The sequence below is a fragment of the Trachemys scripta genome, chromosome 23 (genome assembly GCF_013100865.1).
Source record: "Trachemys scripta elegans isolate TJP31775 chromosome 23, CAS_Tse_1.0, whole genome shotgun sequence".
In the NCBI taxonomy this organism is placed as follows: domain Eukaryota; kingdom Metazoa; phylum Chordata; order Testudines; family Emydidae; genus Trachemys; species Trachemys scripta.
In genome coordinates this window covers 7,886,333-7,903,033 of record NC_048320.1, presented here as the reverse complement: position 1 = coordinate 7,903,033, position 16,701 = coordinate 7,886,333, and the positions used below count along the sequence as shown (strand labels likewise).

The window sequence follows — 16,701 nt, the reverse complement described above, 5'->3', positions numbered from 1 at the left end:
GACATTTGCAACACTGTATCCTGACTCTGGTTTGCAGAGGCAACCATCAACCTAGTGATTTCTAATTTAAGCTTCCCTCTCCCTCTTTCCCTGAGCTACAAATGTGTGTTGAGGAGCAGAGAGGATATCCATACCTTCTTCCAAAGGAGCCTCTCTGAGCAAGATAAACACTATTGACAGAACCAGAAGGTACTAGGACTGTGGCTGCAAAAAGAGGACCTCAAAGAGGTGAAAGTGGAAAAAAATAGAGAGTTGGGGGAGCACTGAAGAGAGAAAGGGAGAACTCTAGAATCTCAACAGGAACTACCCTTCGCCCAACCCTGGGTAAAGCATTCTCTTTAGGTCAGAGTAAGCCATTTTAGACAGAAACCCACAGTAAGCTCAAAGACATAATGGCATGCACCATGTGGAATTCCTGTGAAGTCCACATCCATTTAGTCTGACTAGGGTACTTTATCAGAAACATTGTATATGAGAACACTGAATGCAAAACTTACCGTCTTTCCCCATTATGTTCAAACTTTATCCTTACATCAGTCTGCCCAAGAGAGAAGAAACAGATTAGTCCATTATCAAATTCTTTGGCATATTTCATAAGATATAACAAAGCATACAATGAGGACCTGTGTGACAAAATATTAATTTGTTCTGGTCTCACATTTTTAATATGTTGTAATTTTCAACCTCTCCCCACTTTAGTCCCATAAAAAGCCTTAAGTTTCCAGTACTTAGGCTGTTTCTTATACCATAAGTTCTCACCTATTTGATGTCAAATAATGAAGCCTGGCTTCTAGAAGCTTTCATCAGAAACCACCAGATTGTCCATCTATTCTGCTCCACAATAGCTGTGGTCATTGAAGAACCATTTTTGTTGACCCCTTCCTCCCAACTCATTCCACCCAAGCAGAAACATTTTTCAACTAGTGTCTTTCTCCCAATATCAGCCCCTGCAGACTAGGAATTTATAAGCAGCATTAATCTTGTAACATCTCAAACTTACTATCTGATGGTTTACGTAAAATGAGATGTGTATCTGGCGCATACAAGCCAGTTAAGATGGATTCGACGCTGTTTTGTAACACCAAAGCAACACAAAGTAGTCAGGAACATATCTGACTCTTAATTTGCAACTGACATATTAGCTTGGTTATCTGGGACAAAGGGTAATTTTAAGTACACCGCTACCTCAATATAACACGACCTGATATAACACGGTAAAGCAGCGCTCCGGGGGATCAAAGCAAGTTCGATAGAACATGGTTTCACCTATAATGCGGTAAGATTTTTCGGCTCCCGAGGACAGCGTTATATCGAGGTAGAGGTGTATATAGGCACATTTACCAAATAAACTTCTAGGACACAAAACTGATATGTGACAGGCATAGTTATCAGGTATTCTATTTTTTCCTTTTCTATCAAGATTCACAGGAAGACTGGGCAGATAAGAGGAGGACTTCACAGGTGTAATATGAACAGGCATGTGGGGAGAGTATGGGGGGGAATGACAGGAGAATGAAGCACCATGAGGAGCTAAGGGGAAGATGGGGAAGCAGCATGAGATGGTGACAAAGAATGTGAAAGTGGGGGACTGTGGGGAGTGAAGGAACAGAGAGAGGGGCCATCTGTGGCCCCATGCACCAGAAGGGGAGCGTGAGCAAGAGTGCGAGTGCTCATTTTGTCTAATTACCCACTGATGATGCATGGAGGCCATGGAACTTTTAAAGAGCAGCAACAGACGGAGGAGGCAAGTAACCAAACCATGAGAATTCCTTATATTAGTATAGCATTGCTCTCCTCCGATTCATTTCAAATAACAGAACTGCAGCATACAAATTAGCTGGGAAGAAGAGATCATGATTGGCTGAATTACTTCTCATGGCACTATAGTACTTAGAGTTGGGTGCTACTGAACTGGCCCTGTCTAGAGTCTACAGTTATAATTAGATCTTGAGAGGGAATGTCTACATAGTTATTTTTAGTCTCATAGCACAAGCCCAAGTCAGTTAACTCAGGCTTTGAGACTCGCTGCTGAGGGTTATTCTTTTGCAACGTAGATGTCCTGTATGATACCTCATAATAAATGCTATAAAGATGAAGGAGGATTTGCCATTTTATTTATAAAAAGACATTAAATCCCTGCTTTAAGATAAACATAGCCTATATGAGGAAGTCACAACCAATACTTTCATAATACAAGTAACTTGTATGTCATCATTTAAAGTGTAGAAGGTTTGCCATCCAGGTTATCCAAGGTTTTATTAAAGGGCCCAATGTGGTACCTGTGCACTAAGCTGTAAACTCAGAGGATGCTAGACAGCACAGGGAGTGAAAGTATAGCACATTTAACCACTAGAGAACAAAGTTCAAGTTCCAATTTAGATCACAAAGATAAAAACTAAAAAGGAAAAAAAAAAAATCTGCTCTCATAAGGTATTATCATTTCTCCTGCACAACCCTAAGTGATTAGAGTGGATGAGGCCAGCTGTGAAAGCCTTAAAGACAACAGGCAATCATACATCTAGGAACTTAAAAAAAAGAAAAAAAAAAGTGCGTAGGAAATGCTCTTTAAGGTAGAGGAAATATCTGGCAGACCCAGTGGTCAAGAAGGCAGCTCAAAGGGACCCATACATTCACTGCCAGTACACAGTATTCCTGCAGAAGTCCTGTAGGTGCATAATTGTTCATGACAAACGGGCTTCCTGACCAGAGGAACAATGATCTGCAGCCAAAGTAATTTACATATAACTTTCCTAAAGTTTGCTCAGGAATGGGGGGAGTGCAAGGGGTGTGCTCCCCACAATGGTCCTACAAGAGCTGAATTAGGCCAGTTGGGCCCAATCAGCTAATTAGACTGCAAACTGGGGAGCTTTAGGCTGGAGGCAACTAATTAGAGAGAAGCTCACCTGAAAGGGACAGCTGGGGCTTCTACAAGAGACAGGATAGAGGGGGTGGCTAGGAAAGGCTGCAGTCACTCCCTGGGAACAGGGAGGAATGTTTGGAGGTTGCAGAGATGTGCTGCCTAAAGTTACTCTCTGGAGAAGGGAAAGAAGAGACGCAAACTCAGAGGAGTAGAGAGGGCTATAGGAGATATGGAAGCGGCTCAGGAAAAGGCAGCAAGGTGCAGGGAACAGACCTTGGGTGCTGGGTAGAAGATCCCTGAGCTGGAACCCAGAGTAGAGGGTGGGTCCAGGTTCACCTGCCAGCCATTGCGGGAGTGACACTGTAGCAGAAGACTGTCTGAGACTGTTGGAGAGCAGGAACCTTGAGACACCCTCTCCCCCCTCCCCCAACCCCCCGAAAGGGAAATCACAATAGTGACCTGGCCAGAGGGCTGAGTCAAGAAGAGGACAGCTGTGGCTCCTGAGAGCAAGAGTGGCTATAGAGGAGAAACTGTAGGCCTGACTGATTTAATCCCCAGGACCGCCAGGAGGCGGTGCTATCCAACAGTAAGCAGACCAACCTATGATAGGGAAGGATGAATTTTATGCACCGGGACATCAAAAGGGGAACTTTGTGTATTTACTCCAGTTCGGCTGTCTAATCCAGGAAAAGGAGAGTGGAAACAGTGATGGAACGATAGGTTATTAAAGATGTTTTCCAGCTGACTGGGCGAGAATATATAATGCGTGTCTTATAAAAGAGTCTTTTAATGGCATGATGTACAGAGGGATAACAAATAAGAATCCAGGTAAAACATTGGGGTAACAATAGAATGACAACAAAAAGAGGGTGGGCATGTAACTTCAGCCCTGGGCAGTGGGGCTTGGGCTTCAGACTTGCTGGGGCCAGGGCCAACACCAGCCTTGGCGACCCCATTAAAATGGGGTCCCAAATCACAGTTTGAGAATCCCTGCTCTAAAGGATAGGTTTTTAGAAGAGCTAAAGGTCCTAGGGTTTTATTCCCACTAACAACCCAGGGCGGGGATAATTTTATGCTGGTTACTGAAATGTAGCCTCCCTGGGGTGAAAGGGTGGTAGCTATATAGACAGTCAACAGTAACGCTGCACAAGAGTGCATGAAAGTAAAGAACACCTCTAAAGGGAGTTTAAGAATTGGACTGCTTTACTTGCTTCCCTTTTAAGCGTTCCTCAGACACACAGGCTGAACTAATCCTTTGTCAGCATGTCAGTATCATCCCTTCAATGCCTTCCTGAGCACTGTGGGTGACTTAATGAGGAGTCAAGTGTGTGAGGAGAAGTGTTAAGGTTGGGATGAAGATTCCAGAATTTATCTATGTTTCAGTAGAACTATATGGGGCTGAAAGTCTGTTAGAAGCTCAACTTAGGAACTATAGGTCCATGGACAATCAGTGGCAGTATGGGAAATACTGGAAAAGAGCTGGATTCCTGGCAATTACCTACTATCCCTGGCAATATGACCCCAAGAGCAATAGATTTCTGGATACTCAGGCAGAGTTAGGGTACAAGGCAGAAAACCAATAGACTCATCATTCAAAACAACATTCACCATGAAATACACATAAATTGGACAGTAGCTTAGTTAAGAAACTTGTATCTACTGCTCATGAGGGCAATGGACCAAGCCAATGTTTCTTCAACCTATGGGCCTCCACAGAGATGCTGATTAAATTGTGGGAGGGAGGTGTGTGCCACAAGCAGAGGAGGAGAGTCACAAGGTTGAGTAAAGCAGCATGACCCCAAATCTAGTCTGACTCTCTGCAAAAACACACTGCTATAGGTGAAGCACGGGGTAGTTTCTTGAAATCCATCCTCCCCGTTCTAGTGACTATTCCACAGGGGAATAGGACTACAGGCTCAGGAAGCAACTCACTGGCTCAAACCATCTACGCTCACAACAAACAGCTCAGCTCCAAAGAGCTTCCTATAGACTCCCTTACCCTATGCTGCATGTAACATTCTGATGAGTGAGGGAATGGAGAGGAGGAGGAGGGAAAATGAAAAGACAAAACAAAAATAGGATAACATGCACAGGGAGACAGAATGGGAACAAAGGAGTGGAAAAAGGAAAAGAAAGGCATGGTCACCACTGTGATATGGCAAAGCACAAGGGGATCTTGGGAAGCAACACTCCATCTATCATAAGGGAGGCTCAGACAAAAAAGTTGAACGCCACTGGAATAAGCACTAGCTTGAGAGGGGCACAGTTCATTAAGACACGGCACAAACAGTCTTGACACTTGCATCCCCAATCCTAAACCTCTTCTGAGCAGAGCGCTAATTGTGCACAATGGAGTGAAGATTCTGTCTGATGGATAAATCGGGTGTAGATCAAGAAACCACACCAGGTTCATTCCCACTTCCTGAATAAGCCAGGATTCAATCCTTGGCCTCCATAGCAGAAATGACAGTGAACTAACTTTTACCCCACTGAGCATCCCTTGCTTGGGAAATACAATTACATGAAAAACAGACCAATGAATTTGCCATTTATCAGAGACCCAAGTATGACAGCCAGTCTGACTGTGTCCACCTAAGAAATAATGGCTGTTGACCACATTTTGATAAATGGGTGTTGAACTCTGATCCCACACCAGCAGGACAACAGAGTTCAATGCTAATTGGGAGGTTCTCGAGCATTGATCATCTCTAACTGTAGTAAAACGTGGCTGATTACACATTTCATCAGGGTCAACCACACTTTGCTATAATGGGTGTTGAACTCTGTTGACCTTCCCCACATTAGTGAGGCAATACATCCAATACTGAGAGGTCAGGGGCAGGCAGGAACTTAACTAGATATACGTAACAGCCTCAAAGCTTAAACTGGGTCCACTCCGTTAAAGCCGTTTGACCATTAGTCATAAAGCCCAAGCGACTTGAATTAATTCTCTGAAAGTGCTGGACAAATATTTGCATATTAAAAGCCTGGGGGGTATTGCGGAGTTTGCACTGAAATGGGGGTCACACAAATAGCACACAGTACAGGTGGAATTTCTAGGATAATTTGGTCTTCAAGACTAGTGAATTCAACCTTATCAGAGACAGATAAGACCTATTTGGTTATCTTGTCCTCCTCTCCTTCTGCTAAGAAGCCAGTGCAGGATTCTTCCCTACAAAACAATCTCCAGAGCTTTGTCTAGATTAGTTTTTAAATGTTTCAACTAATGGGGCTTCCAGCACTCCCCTGGGGAAGGTACATTCTACAGCTACAAGGCAATAGAAAAAAAATGTCATCACCTTCCCATACCTGCTTAAATGAGCTCTGTAAAGGTCACTGAGCATGAACATGCTCTTAATTTATAATTGCTAATACTGAAATGGAAGCCAGTTTTCTTACCGGAATTTTTTTTTCTTCTACTGCACAGGCACACTGGTTTGTTATTGTAGGGCTGCTCAGGAGGGCTGGACTGCTGGCATTGTGTTTTTTCTTAAAAGAAAAAATATGAACGTTGGTTTATAAAAATAAAAAAAGGTGGACTGTGCAAGCTAAAACAAGAAAGCCACTCGGTAGAATTTTCAGCCATTCTACATACACCTGAGGGAGGCAGATCATTGAGTTGCTCTGAATAATCATCAAAACATTGCCTGCTTTAGTCCAATAGAAGGAATAAAATAACCTAAAGTGAACCTAAACCAATGACCTAATCCAAATTAGGGGAGTATAAAGCCCATGAAGTAGGCACATCCCTCTGCAATGCCAGGACTTGCATTAAACACTGGTGCCCTATTGCAGTTGAAGCAAATGGACCCACTTCCACTCTAGTCTAATCCCTTGTGCCAGGTCATAATTTTCGATCGCCATTAAACAATCCTTTACCTGTTTGTTGGAATGAGCAGTGTCTTTATTCTTCATGGTATCAAAGCCAGGCAGCCTGTGACGCCGGCCCATTTGGAGCGCGACCAAGTCCTTCATGATGGAGTTCAATGCCTCCTGCTCATCTGCAATTGACAAGAGGGAAGTTATTTTGGGGTGAGTAGCAGTTGGGGAACTTTCAGGAATTCGAACTAGTGTTCCTTTGGCTGAGAGACACAAGATTTTTTTCAAGTGCACAGTGTACATCTTCATTCACAGCCACTAACCCCCATGACACCTGTATGAGGTGGACACGCATTAGCTTCATTTCAGAGGCAGGTAAATGGAAGGGTAGAGAGTTGTCTAAGGTCACAAATCAAGTCCGGTCAGAGCTAGAATTTGAATATGGGAGTTCCTGCCTCCCAGGACCATGTCCAGTTCACCTAGAAAAATTTGCTAAAGGGCAATTTAGGTCACTTAGAAGGACCAGCTGTAGGTGTTTTATTGCCACAGGAAAACTGGCTAACATCTGTCCCCTTCCAACCTTACATTCTGCTACCCCAGAGAACCTTCACTGCTTGATGATAGAGCTAGCCCTGCATAACAGCAAGAAAAGAACCAGCCAACCAATTATTCTGAATTACTAGGTCTCAAACATTTGTGCTGATTGTCAAGGGCACTTCTCCCCATATCCCCAAAACAAGTGCTCACAGCACAAAGGTTGTCTCCTAAGGAAGCTAGAACATCTTCAGGACAGAAGTCAGAACAGGGAAGCAGTGAGAAGAGCACTGACGGCTTGCAGAGCAGAGCTAGCAGCTGCAGGTCAGCCTCTTCAGGAACATGGTAGGAACCCATGACTGGGATGCCAGCAACTAAATGTTATTTATACTAGAGTAGTACACAGAGGCTCTAATCAGGATTGGGGTTCATTGCGCTAGGTGCCACACAAAGGAGGTGGGTATGATCTCTGCCCTAAAGAGCTAACCATGAGAAACCAGTGGCATCTATTTCCAAAGCTTAGCAGGTAGATGTAGCAACAACATAAATAACTCTAGCATTTTATTAGACGTAGTCAGTCTTATGAATAAACTGGGCTCTGCAGTGTTGCCTGTCATAACTACCAGGGGCCCTGCCTTCAAGTGGAAGTGAGATGGCAAGACTTGCATTGCCTTTTTTCACTAACCAAACAATACATTGGCTCTGTCTGCTGACTTCAGTCTCAGTTCTCACCTCAGCAAATTTTTCACCACCCATGCTGCCTGCTAACTATAGGACAGTACTAGTCAAGTGGCCTCATACTTTGCTACAACTGTGAAAGTGTTGATTAATGCAATTCCTAGCCTATGCCACAAATAACTGAGTCAAAGGTCCTGGTCTCCTTATCCTAGTTACAACTTTGTTTAACCTTATGGTGTGCACAAGACCTTACTATATGTCCCTTAAATAAGGCTAACGCCTGGGATTGTCCCAGGCTTTAATCCAATTACATGGACACAGTCATTGCTGATACTACACATTTTAACTGCAGTGTTTGCAACCAATCACCTAACTCGGTTGTATTTGTAACATAGATCAGCATAAAAAAAGTTATGATGAGTTGATAAACCATAATACCCTCCCCCGTTACAGTTAAGCAAACACAGTGAGGCTGCTAAACTATATCAGCTATATTCCATTTTCACTTAGTTACAACTGTCAGGGGGAAAAAAAATTGACCTTTTGGGTTAAAAGTTCTCATGTAACCAATACAGTGTAGCTTCCAGAGCCTGTCTGAATTTAGGACTGAGGTGAAGTGGCAGAGCTGTGTGGAAAGCCTAGAACAGGAATACCAGGAGGTGCTGTAGGAGTTAGCTAGACACCTGCTTAGCCTATGCCAAATCATTCACTGAAATTAGTCCCTTGCTTTCAATATCATCTAAATACTGTAGAGAAAGTTGTATACGGCATGTGAACTTCTGCTCAAAATAGTTACTGGCTTATTGGCTTCATTTCTAAAGCACTATGCATTCTGAGCAACAAATCACTGGACGTTATCAGTTACACAATCCTGTCATTGGCACATGTGTACATACTATATTCTTGGACTGTTGTATGTATAGCTTATCAAAACTCTATGGTTTTACACATGCATCCGAAGAAGTGGGTATTCACCCACGAAAGCTCATGCTCCAAAACGTCTGTTAGTCTATAAGGTGCCACAGGACTCTTTGCTGCTTCTATGGTATTTGTTTCTCTAGACGCTGTATCCAGTTAAATCTTCTCTAATAGGAGTGGAACTTGGTTATAAAATCTGATCCAAATATAAACTTTAAACAAACTGAAAAGAATGTGTTGTCCTCTATGGAGTCTTGCAGAAATTTGCTGGTCTTGGGCAGAAAAATGGGAGGGGATAGTGGGAGAGAGAGTTGGATGAAGGGAAACCTACTGATATAGGTTTCACGTTTGGCGGTGTTGTAAGAAATACTACCACAATAGACAAGGTTATCAAGATTTTCTATCCAATTTTAGGCTGTACTATTTTAAGGTCTGTCATAAACCTAAGATTACAATTCCCTAGATGTGCAGACCTTGATATGCAATTTCCCCTCCTTCCCAAAGTACTTAGAGCTATCAGTTTATGGTGTGGTTAAATTGAAATTTACAGCTCTCTCTAGGGCTAATTTTTGAACAATTTCAACAAAACCTGAGTTAAAAATAAAAAACCCAGTTAAAGTCATTGATATTTTTTTTAAATTCACTCTGGATGCATGTTATTGCTCTAGGATATTGATTTACATAAGTACAAGCCTAACAGTTAGTCTTAGAATCAATGGGAACATGAGACATTTCTGAATATTACAGTACAGATGTTTCTCATGTACATTTGTAAAATAACAATGCTTATTTGATGAAGCAAAGGGTGCACATTTATTCCTCATTTCATGTTACATGCTTTATCACAAATATTTATTTCTGAATTTAGGTTACTTTTCATAAAAATGGGTTGGTAATTGACTTACTAGTAACAAAATGAACAAGTTAGATTACGCCCAAAGGAGGTGTATGTGGGGTGAATATATGCAAAATGCCATGTAAACCATTATGAGTTCAAAGCAAAAGAAGGAAATGTATGTATTTGGATGCTGCTTTGTTACAAAAGGCCCAATCAGGGTCAGTCTTATTTTGCTAGGCTCTGTACAGACACACAGTTCCTGTCCTGGAGACTTTTGTGGGATTTCCAACAGCACTCAGCTTTGACCTAACTCTAATTGATGTTACTGGTAAAGTTTCTACAGACTTCAAGAACAGTTAAGCCAATGTCAAAAAAGCCAACAGAATGTTCGGAACCACTAGGAAAGAGATAGCTAAAACAGAAAATATCATCATGGCACTCTATAAATCCATGGTACAGCCACACCTTGAATGCTCTGTGCAGTTCTGATAGCCCCATCCCAAACAAGATATATTAGAATTGGAAAAAGTATAGAGGGGGCAACAAAAATGATTAGGGGCATGGAGGACTGTTGAGCTTAGAAGAGATGACTAAGGGGGGATACAATAGCAGTCTATAAAATCATGAATGGTATAGAGAAAGTGAACAGGAAAGAGTTTATCCCTACATATAACATGAGATCTAGAGGTCAACCAATGAAAATAATAGGCAGCAGCAGGTTTAAAACAAACTAAAGGAAGTACTTCACACAATGCATAGTTAATCTGTGGAACTCATTGCCAGGGCGTGTTGTGAAGGCCAAAAGTATAACTGGGTTCAAAAGAGAATTAGATAAGTTCATGGAGGATACGTCTATCAATGGCTATTACACAAAATGGTCTGGGACAAAACCCCATGCTCTGGGTATCCCTAAACCTCCAACTGCCAGAAGCTCAGACTGGACAACAGGTGATGGAACACTCAAGCTGCTGTTCTATTTACTCCCTCTGAAGCATCTGGCACCAGCCACTGTTGGATGACAGGGTACTGGACTAGATGGACCACCGGTCTGACCCACTATGGCTACTCTTGTGTTCCCTCCCAGAGTGCATTACTCCAGCCGCCACCATGTAGACTAGCCCATGGTGTGTCTCAATATAGCCTAAGATTTAAAATTAATGCAACCTTAAAGTTGAGAATCAAGTACTCAAAAGTAATTAAATTAAACCATAACTGTTCCCCGGCCGCCTAAGTGGATCTCCTTTCTTCCATATTGAAAAATAAGGATTTCTGTAATCAAATTTGTTTACATTTTGCATTTGACAGCACTTTGTGTACAGTTAATCTTACTGCTTCCATTATATAATCAATCACTTTACTCCTGTTAGCGCAGGTGTTTCACACCCCAACAAAGAGGAGAAAGTTTAAAACTAGAAAAATGTGATTGTAAAACCCCAAGAAAACCTATGGGACTGGGATACTACCTGAAAGTACAGCCAACAGCACAAAGGTGGCTAGGGCCCACATTGGAGGACCACAGGGATACAAATCTAATATCAGATATTAATATCTAATATCAGAGTTTGCTATGCGTGCATGCACAGTAATACTGTTACACCAACACTGACTATGGGTATCATGGTATCGCCCATAAACGCACCCACGTAAAAGATTTATGTTTCAAATTGTCTCCAACCTGGTGGTCTTTTTAAAGAGTACTAGAGAACTGGGCTGGAGAAGGAAATTCCGTGTCTTGGATTTGTCCATTGCTTTTATAACAAAAGTGTAAAATGTGATCTAGTCAATATTCTGACATATTCGAGTCCAATCCTGCAAATTCGAAACAGGTCAAGCGCTCTCAGCCCCTTTCAAGTTCATATACAATGCTGTGCTGCAGTTTTAACAGTAGACTGTTTATTTTGACATCCTTCACAGACGCATAATGACCCCAAAGTCAAATAAGCGAGACAGCTGAATGTTTCCAGCAAAGTAGGCAATTTGATTGGCTGAATGCTCCCTAGCGCTATAACATATGATAGACTTTGTCTGTTTGTTTTTTAAGTTGATTTTGGTGACATTGGTGTCTGATCTTCATTTCCTATCTCCATTTTTAAAGCAAACTGAATATCAAATATTTGATTTTAACTCATTTTATATCAAAATGTAGCTTCAGTTAAGGTCTGTATGGCAATGGAAATACAAATTTGAAAGACTTTTATATAGGTCAACCGTTATTTTAACATGATCAAGATTTTACAGCCTCAACTTTTTTAAAAAAAAGTATTTGCAGCACTATCAGTTTTACGGCACAATGCAGAAGTTACTACAAATGAAATCTAAGCAACTTTTGAAGAGCACCGAGACACCCTGTTTTTCTAGGTCTCCAGCAGGTCTGAGAAACACAGTTCTGCTTTGTGCAGAAAGATGTTGTCCAGGAAATGCTTTTCATGTTTTAAAAACTACACTCCAGGATGTTATAACATTGATAAAGGGGAATTGCTACTTACTAGGAAAGTTATTCCTTATGTAAAGCATTTATTTCAGTTAAAATTCACTCAGACCTGTGTAATAAACCAAGTCAGCAAATTTGCTATGGCAGGGATGGAAATAGTTTAAAGCAAAATCACAAAGTTCAGCAAACAAAGCATAGAAGCATCTGCACATTGGTTAAAAACAGGAAGCCTGTAAACCCCTAAAAACAAGTTTGCAGGGTATGAGAATGAGAGGGATATTGACAGCGTAGTGTCTGCTGTTTACTTGTAAGAAAGATGAACACTTTTTAACAGAGGCACCTGGTTAGTTTGATCCAATGACTGGGAAACTCATGGCAATTAATGAATTTTACAAGTTAGAAATACCAAAATACAGCCTAAAGCTTTTTTTCATTGGATAAGTAACTTACAGTCCTTCAGTGCACATTGGTCAGTGTACCCTAGGGTATTTTGTAAAAGTCAAGTCTTAATGACACAAAATTGCACTACATGTTCAGCCTCTGTTTTTACTACGTCTGTACAGCACCTAGCATGAAGGCCTCAATCCTCTTATTCAGACCACTGGGCACTATTGTAATACAATTACTACTAACAGTACAACACTGCATTAGAGAAGTTCTATGGTAATTTGTTAATCTCACTATCAGAGGCTTATGTCTTCACATTTGCCAGTGTCTTAGAAATTTGCAACTTACTTGCCTTACAAATGTCAAAAGCCAAAGCTCCTCTATGTGACTGCAAGGCATAGAAAAAAACCTGACTCCCTATTTTAAATTCTAACAAAACAGTTAAGAATTGAAAACTGGTTGTAAATGGCAAGCTTATTCCTTCCCCCTCCCCCATAATGCAACAGTGGCTGTCAATGCAGCAAAGACTAAAAGCTTACGGGTAAGCGTGTGAGCCAAGGGAAGGAAATGACACAGGCAGGAAAAAAGCAGATTGAGGGAAAGACTCAACTGCAGCTGGGCCTGCAACGAGCATTTCAGTCTAGGTCTAACCCAAGCCATTCAATCTCAACACAGCTCTCCCCACCGCTTCTCAAATATACGCACGTTGCTCTTTAACAAAAGCAGTATCAGCTTCTCCGACACTGCTGAAGAGCTCTGCACAGAAATTAAATTGAGTGATAACCTCCTATAAAGTGCAAGAGAATCAACCTTAATGCCCTTCAGCATTGTTAATGGAGTTACCTCAAATTGCAAAACTAATATCCCTTTAACTACTCAGTATATTAACTAAGTTTTTTAGGGTAATTTATGAAGAAAAGTAGAAAGCTAGATGTAACAATATAAAGAATACAGTATAACCTAGACTATCCAGACATCTATCCAAAACTAGGTCATTGTCTCCCGATGTCTATCTTGTTGAAAATTCCCTCCATTATCTGAATCAATTATCCAATCTTCTTTTATATCAAAGACATCTAAATAATCACGGCTATATAGTAATTAGTGCTTTTCTGCTCATAAGTTAAGAACAACTGAACAAAGCTGGATAGCATTCATTAGTTTAACAGCCGGTGAAGTCACCCCTTTTCATTTTGCAACTCTCAAGCACATGCACAAATATTAGCGATATGATTGTGATTAGTAAGCATTTTAATGGAAGGTAGACTTTAAACACACAATACTTGACAAAATAAAAGACCTTCACATCTGTTTCTACAGAGCAAACACCAGACTTTTTTGCCTGCATTTCTAAGTATGACCTAGTCATGGAGCTAAATACATCAGCATTTGAATTTACAAGAATTAAACCAAATTTGTTTTAAGCATTGTTAGTGATGCTGCATGGATTTATATTTTAACATAAGAACTAATTATATGCAGGAGACTAAATAGCAAAGCAGAGTTTTAGCAAACCAGATAACTTCAGAAAAAAAATCCAAGTTGCAACTCCCAAAACAGTGCAACTACACAACTCTGCAGTTTGGTTAATAACAGTACTTTCTTTCTTTGCCAGTATACAAACATGGTCAAGTGTAAGCTCTAGTTTACATAAATTAAACTTTTCTCCTGGTTTACAATGGACTTAATTTCGGACTAAACAAGAAACCAGGTAAACTCAGAAAACCTTGCAAGGCACTTCCCTCTATAGTTCATGTCTTCCTAAAACATTAACTCCAATAGTTCAGATTGAATTATGACAGCCTGTGGTGGCAATTTATAACAGCTCTTCAGGCTCCATTACTTGTCTAAAATGCTATTGTATGAATATAGTAAAACAAATGAGGATTGAATGGAAGCTTCATATGGGAGACTGTGACTTGGAATTCTATCAATCTTCAAATAGTGCTATGGCCAAAATTTTCACATTTGGGTTCCTACAGTAAAGCACCTAAATCCATATGTCAAAATACGTGTCCTGATTCTTAGAGGTGCTAAGTTTCCACAACTTCAGTCAAAGTCAGGGGGAGCTGTAGATGCTCATTCACCTTCCAAAAGTGTCTGACTTTAAACATCAGTGTTTGAAAATGTTGCCCTATATTTTTAGAATTTTACTGAAATACGCTCCGCTCTCCTGATCAAACTTATATTAAAAGTATTTTACATTACCAATCAAAAATCAATATTGGTTTTTAAAAAATTCACGAAATGTGGACACTCCTCAAATATCACTAATTGTCAAATACCATCAGGCAATAACAGAACCACCATAACTTCTTCAAAATATAAGCCCCCTGACACTGGAGCAAGAAACTATATTAGTTTCAGTCATGTTCAAGAATGGTTTTCAAGCAGGATTTAGTTTCAGGATGAGGTAAAAAGGGCCTGTGACAAACGTATAATAATAAAAAATACCAGAGGTGCTGTTATTTACTCATAATACAAGAATGAAACTGAAAGTCTAAAAATAATAAAAACAAGCAGAGGAAATACTTCTTCACACAGCACCTAATTAACCAATGGAACTCACTGCCACAAGACAAAGACAAAGAAAGAGCTTGGTAGAATTCAAAGAAAGATTATTCCTAGAAGTCTCGAATGATAACACCCATTGTTACAGCAAACAAGAACGAAGATGATGATAACGGATACAAACTCACGTTTAAGGGTAGAAGACAACTACTACCTACGGGGGGAAAGACACATCTCCTATGAAAGTTACTCCATAACTGACCCTGGCAGAGTTTTTGCATTTTCCCCTCATTGTTGGATTCAGCACAGCAATTATGCCCGTAACTGATCACCTCCCTAGGGGGGCTCTACACACCACAGTGGACAGGGACAGCAGCCCCCCCAGAGGCCTGGTGGGATGCGGGGGGGGGGGGGGGACTCATGCAATGAAAGAAGCGAGTCTCCCCGAGGTGTGTGGGGGTAGCCCTATTAGGACCTCCCTAGGAACACCCCAGGGCAAAGCACAGCCGGGGCACCCGGCCCAGGCGAGCCCCAGCCGTTACCGCACCCCAGGGTGCGGGTGGCACCCAGGGGCAGGAGAGCGGGGGGGAGTCCAGCCTGCCACCCAGGGGGCAGGCCCGTGAACCTGGATTCGGGGGGGGGGGGGCTCTCAGCTGGGCCCTGAATGGGGAGATCAACAGGCAGCCGAAACCCACAGACCGGGAGGGGGGTCCCCAGATCCCCCCTGCCCCCCGTCCCCGGGGGGCCCGGGCGCGCGCAGTTCCCCCCCCCGCCGCGGGAGCCAACGGCCGCAACCAGCCCCTCCCCCCCCACCAGAGCCCACAGTCCCGCCTCGGACTCGCCCCGCAGCCGGCCCCCTACCCATCTCGGCGGCGGCCGGGCCCGCGCCCAGGCGGGGCGGGGCGGGGCGGGGCGGGGGGAGCTGCTCTCCGGCGCGCTGTCTCCGGCCCCAGGCTGTCACGGCCGCGGCTCCATGGCGGCCGGGAGGAGGGAGGGAGGGGGGGGAGGGCTCAGAGCCGCCGCCGCCGCCGCATTCCCAGGCCCGGGCCGCCGCAGACAACGTCTCCTTGCAGCGGCTCCACCCCCCGGCGGGACCGGGATGGGGGGAGGGGGCCCCGGTCTCTCCCCTTCACCGCCTCCGCGCGGCGCCCGGACCGTCAGCAAAACAAACCGCTCAGCGGCCGCCGCGCGCGCGCGCACGCACCCGCCGCCGGCGGCGCCGCCTGCCAATCACAGGGGCCGACCCGTCGTTTGTCTGCCAATCACAGGCACCGAGCCACCCACCCGACATTACCGCCTGCCAATCACGGGCGGCGAGCTCGCCCCGCCCTCCCAATCACGAGGGCCGAACCGTTCCATGCCAATCACAGGGGAAGAGCTGCTGCACCGCCCCCCGCCAATCAGACGGACGGCCCCGCCCCTCCGTCGTCACGGGGCGGTATCAGCTCAGCCCCGCCCCTACACCTGCCAATCACCTTGATTGATGTCTGTCTGGGAGTTGGGACCCGCCCCCCTACACTATTATGGGTAGTTGCAGAGCCGGCTGCTGAGAATACAGCTGGGGCTGGGTGAGTGGGAGCCTGCACCTTGCCCTGCGTTGTGGGTTTGCAACGGGAACAATGATGGACAGGGCTGTTTAATTAAATGTAATTAAAGCAATGGGGCAAGGGAGGGATTCAGATAGTTCCCCCAAGTGTTCATGACTTGGCTGCAGTCATCCTTGGG

The 16,701-nt window shown here is 43.3% G+C and overlaps 1 protein-coding gene across 2 annotated transcripts in view; it reads right to left on the bottom strand.

The window, feature by feature from the left end:
- MAP3K3 (mitogen-activated protein kinase kinase kinase 3) overlaps positions 1 to 16,180 on the bottom strand; it is a 53,899-nt gene extending 37,719 nt beyond the window's left edge. Inside the window, exons 1-4 of one of the 2 annotated variants that reach the window (XM_034755663.1) lie at positions 15,838 to 16,180; positions 6,740 to 6,861; positions 6,260 to 6,349; positions 498 to 538 (exon numbers count right to left, since the gene is read on the bottom strand). In XM_034755663.1, coding sequence (XP_034611554.1) covers positions 498 to 538; positions 6,260 to 6,349; positions 6,740 to 6,861; positions 15,838 to 15,841 — 257 coding nt within the window. In that variant the 5' untranslated portion in view covers positions 15,842 to 16,180. The remainder of the gene's footprint in view (positions 1 to 497; positions 539 to 6,259; positions 6,350 to 6,739; positions 6,862 to 15,837) is intronic. The other variant, XM_034755662.1, reaches the window with a different exon arrangement.
- Positions 16,181 to 16,701: the final 521 nt, after the last annotated feature.